The following is a 4436-nucleotide window of genomic DNA, read 5'->3' as shown; positions in this document are numbered from 1 at the left end:
GTCTTGTCGAATGGTATTGAAGTTTGTTGAGGTTAACAGTCTAGTGGCTATAGTAGTGTAAAGTGTGTGTTCATTTTGGATTTTCATATCACCTCTGACAAATGTGTTTTTTATTTTACTTCAGCTTACATAAATGTTTTACAAAGATCTACGTATTAGATCCTATTGTTCTGACTTTTAATGGTTGTTGTGTTTTTCAGTTGGTGGTTAGTGGGGGGGGGCAGAGGATGAGGAGTGGGAGGAAGGGGGCGGGGCAACATGCTCAACAAGAACATCAAGATGCAGATGCAGCAGATGAAAGGCAACAAAAACTGGGGGAGTGGTCATGGGAGAGGAGGGGCCAAGCAGGCCAGGAAGGGGATGAAGCATGTAAGGAACAAAGATGGCTTCCTAAAATGGCTTCTTAATCCAAGCTTTTTCCAATTCATCTTTCCTTGATTTCTTGCATCCTTTCTCCTCACCTCCTAGAAGGTCAGAGGGGAGGAACCTTGGATCTTCTCCAATGCAGTTTGAGAAAGTGATGAGGAGAGAAGATGAGAGGAATCTAGGAAGGATTCATTGAGAAAGAACGCTAGAATGTACCTCGGTTTAGAGATCAGACCATTCCATTTTGTCTGTTTGGTGACCTTGTCAATAGGAAAGAAATGAAGGGCCCTCCTGGTGGTTTTCAGAAGAAACGTCAGGGCAAAGATTACCTTTGGTTATCTTATCCAATAGGAGGGACAGAGGAAGGGTCCTGGGGGTTTTCAGGAGAAGCATCCCATCATGACCAAGGATTTCATCAATCAACACACGGTGGAGCACAACAGGAGATACATCTGTAAATACTTCCTGGAGGTACGATGCATTAAGGTAAGACAAGTCAAATCAGCACCTCTGCGATGAATGTAACAGAAATGTAAAAAAACAGAAATGTAGATTACACTACCTAAGGTCTACAGGTAAAATGCATTATGATGCGCTCATAATTCATTAAGCCTTGTCACAAGTATCTATGAACTGCTTATATTGTGTTAGTATCATGACAGTGCAGAGTAAATCAATTCACTTTTAATGCTGTTATTCTGATTTGCTTTTAAAAACAGTATTGTATTCTATCTCTGTCTCTCACACCTCATACTCACCCTCAAACTGTCTTTTCTGTTTCCTCAAGGGGACCAGTGTAAGTTCAAACTCGAGCTGGTTACACTAGACAAGGAGAAGGAGCTGTGTATGTGTAAATTCTACCTCCAATGATACTGCAGTAAAGGGGACAATTGCATCTACATGCACAATATCCTTCAACACGGATCACCAGCAAATATTCTGGATTGGTCTATGGGTGGAATGAACCTGGGTTGGGGACAATTCCATTTCATTAAGTTCATTCATGAAGTAAACATAAGCAATGGATTGGAATTTTACTTCCAATTTACTTCCTGAAATTACTGGACTGAAATGGACCCAAACCCTGGAATGAACACATTACTCCACCTCTTGAGGGTTTACACTTATCTGATCATGATGAAAGGAGATTCATTTGTTGACTTCCCTCATGTGTTTCGTCATGATGACTCAAGGGGTCAGTAGATGACCATCAGATATATGGACGAGGTTAAAGATGGAAACAAATGTCTTTATAAACCACTGTGTAATATGTGTGTTATAGTATGTGAGATAAGTAGGTGATGTCCTTCATATATATGCAATGTAACATGTGTAATAATATTAGAATAAGAAAAACTTTGTCTACACAATGTGGAAATTTGTCTTTGGGTTCAGCACATAAAAACAGACAATTGTAATCCACTTACTCCTCCATACGTGTCCTTGTCCTTGACTTGTGGGTGTACGTGAATATCCCTGGAAGTTCTTTCAAGTGTTATCAGGGAGACAACTGTAAATTCTCCCACGATCCTTTGAATGTCATGACCAAAGACCTGCTTGATAAGGTAAGAAAAAGTTGATCAGAAACTTCACAAACTGAAATAATCTCGGTCTAAACGTTCTGCATCTAAAAACTACTAAGAATGTAGTGGTTGTGCCTGGATAGAAACCGTGACATAACAGCAACATCAGTCGTCAGTAGTCTAAACAGTAGTTAACAAGTCACTAGATCTCTACCCACAGCCACAAAGTGAAAAGTATTTATTTTGCATCAGATTGTTTGGTTCATTATGGGCCGGTTTCACAGACGGGGTTGAGATTAAGCCAGGAGTAGGCCTTATTGTGTACTAGTTACACTAGGACATTGAAGTAGCTTTTAGAAACGTGGCTTAATTCTGGCTTAGTCGGAGACTATGGAGTCCTAGAGTAAGGTAAGTAAGCCTAAATGAGAACACCCCGGTTAAGCCTGATTAGGTTAAGTATGAGCACATGCTGTGGGTCTAATCTAATCATAAAAACCCGGAATGGAATAGAAAACACAGTTACTGGTGTGAATCTTGAGACAGAAAAATGGCAGAGGCAAAAAATAATTTGTTCAAAAAACTATAGTGAGTATGAAAAAATGCTACTAAAACAAATTTTGTCAAACCATCCAGTTATTGAAGGTAAAAACCATACTGCTGCTACTGAGTAGAAGAGAAAGAGTGGTTGGGCTGCAATTTGCAGTGAATTCAATGCAAATGAAAATGTACCCACAAGAAGAGTACAACAACTTCAGGTGAGATATCTTCATTATTATCAGTATTTCACATTTCTCATATTTTTGTGACATCACTTATATTGAATGATATCTGCCTTTCTAGACTCTGTGGAAGCCTTAAACTGGCTTTAAAAAGAGAGAATGCAGAGATCAGAAGAGAGAGATTTACTACTGGTGGTGGGCCACCAAAAAAAGACAAGACTGATGAATTGAGGGGGGGGGTACTTTCACGTCTGCTCCCGCTCTTCCGTGCTTCTACACCTGCATTGCTTGCTGTTTGGGGTTTAGGCTGGGTTTCTGTACAGCACTTTGAGATATCAGCTGATGTAAGAAGGGCTATATAAATACATTTGATTTGATTCCCTCTCCCTGGCGCTTGAGGGCGCCAGGTTGTCCTGCATAACGCACTCCTGCCATCATCACGCACACCTGGCTTCCCTCGTCACGAGCATCAGCGTTATTGGACTCACCTGGACTCACTAATCACCTGTTCATTTCCTCCCCTATATTTGTCAGTTCCCCAGCTCTGTTCACCGCTGCTGCATTGTATTGTTTTTGTCTTTAGTATTAGTTTGCTGACGCTGTTCCTGTCTCGTTCTATGTCCATCTTTATTAAATGTTTTACACTCCGTACCTGCTTCGTTTCTCCAGCGTCAGTTCATGTGACAGAGAAGATGCTGCCACCACCTTTCAGCAGAGAACAAAAAAGATGACCAAGCATGAAAAATTTGCCAGAGAATTTCATGAGCATAAAATGAAATATCTGAAGGAAGAACATGAAATGAAAATGAGAATTCTACAGGTTGAATTGGATATGAAGTTGGAAGAGAGACGTATGATCCAAAAAAGAAACAGTAATGAGACAATTGTGATTACCAGCCATGGTGAACAATATATGTAAAAAATGTATGTTTTGTCATTTGGATATTCATGAGTGAGAATTTTAATCACAAACTACATTTTAAACCAGCCTTGGTTTAGTCACTCATTTAATTTTGATGCACACTATTTGAATTTTGTACAGAACAAACATAATCAAAGCAAAAATTAGCCATAATGAATACATTTCATATTTAAATGCATCTTATCTAGTTGAAGTGCTGCAATGTGAAAGCATCTCTGTGTGCAAGTCCTTGTTGGTCATTGCCTGCCTCAGCCATGGGCACATCTGCTTGATCCTGATCTTCCATTGGAGGATGGACAGCAATGCTGCTTCAGGTGGAGAGAATGTGGTTAAGCCTACAGTGGACTTGGCTCACAAGATGGATCAAAGGTACCTACTTTTACCTGACATGCTCATGTACTCTTCAATATAATGGAAAGGTTTCTGTTAGCTATAAATAACAGAACGATTTATGATTCTATATAATATAGAACGTTATATTGTAAATCATATATATAATATATATATACTGTATTTTCAGCTATATTCTACATTATCCCATCACCGGAATTAATAATGCATATTTTTTGCATTGCAATGGGTCCAACTTCAATTCTCAGTCCAGAGGACAGTTTCAAGGTGATGAGTTCGGTGGAGGGGGTCCCAATMACAACATGCAGCAGAGTGGACCCAACGACACACCCCCTGTCCTCACTACGGGGTCTCTCCCTGGCTCCATGGGGGGTCTCTCTCCTCTCTATCCATTCCACACTGAGCCACCAATGCAGGAACAGCAGAGCCCCCCTGGACAGCAACACCAACCACCCCACGGGTTCCCCATGCCACCACCTCCAGGTAAGTACTAGCTTGTTCCCCATGCCACCACCTCCAGGTAAGTACTAGCTTGTTCCCCATGCCACCACCTCC

General features: G+C 40.7%; 2 protein-coding genes across 2 annotated transcripts in view; both read left to right on the top strand.

Moving 5' to 3' along the window:
• Positions 1–274: 274 nt before the first annotated feature.
• Positions 275–1766, top strand: LOC112074924 (zinc finger CCCH domain-containing protein 8-like). Its single transcript, XM_024142002.1, has 3 exons — positions 275–369; positions 718–852; positions 1154–1766. Exons 1-3 carry the CDS (start codon positions 280–282, stop codon positions 1190–1192), a joined length of 264 nt encoding a protein of 87 aa, XP_023997770.1. The 5' UTR covers positions 275–279; the 3' UTR covers positions 1193–1766.
• Positions 1767–4183: 2417 nt separating this feature from the next.
• The window catches only part of LOC139025578 (uncharacterized), a 4249-nt gene continuing 3996 nt past the window's right edge, over positions 4184–4436 (top strand). Inside the window, exon 1 of the mRNA XM_070440715.1 lies at positions 4184–4364. Within this exon, the coding sequence (XP_070296816.1) occupies positions 4184–4364 (181 nt within the window). The remainder of the gene's footprint in view (positions 4365–4436) is intronic.

The sequence above is a fragment of the Salvelinus sp. IW2-2015 genome, unplaced genomic scaffold (genome assembly GCF_002910315.2).
Source record: "Salvelinus sp. IW2-2015 unplaced genomic scaffold, ASM291031v2 Un_scaffold2876, whole genome shotgun sequence".
Lineage (NCBI taxonomy): Eukaryota > Metazoa > Chordata > Actinopteri > Salmoniformes > Salmonidae > Salvelinus > Salvelinus sp. IW2-2015.
This window is presented reverse-complemented; position numbering and strand designations above follow the sequence as displayed.

Coding starts and splice junctions, on each gene's coding strand:
- LOC112074924 (XM_024142002.1), top strand. CDS start 280: ATGCAGATGCAGCAGATGAAAGGCAACAAAAACTGGGGGAGTGGTCAT. Junction 370..717: donor CCAGGAAGGGGATGAAGCAT/GTAAGGAACAAA, acceptor CTTATCCAATAG/GAGGGACAGAGGAAGGGTCC. Junction 853..1,153: donor TGGAGGTACGATGCATTAAG/GTAAGACAAGTC, acceptor TGTTTCCTCAAG/GGGACCAGTGTAAGTTCAAA.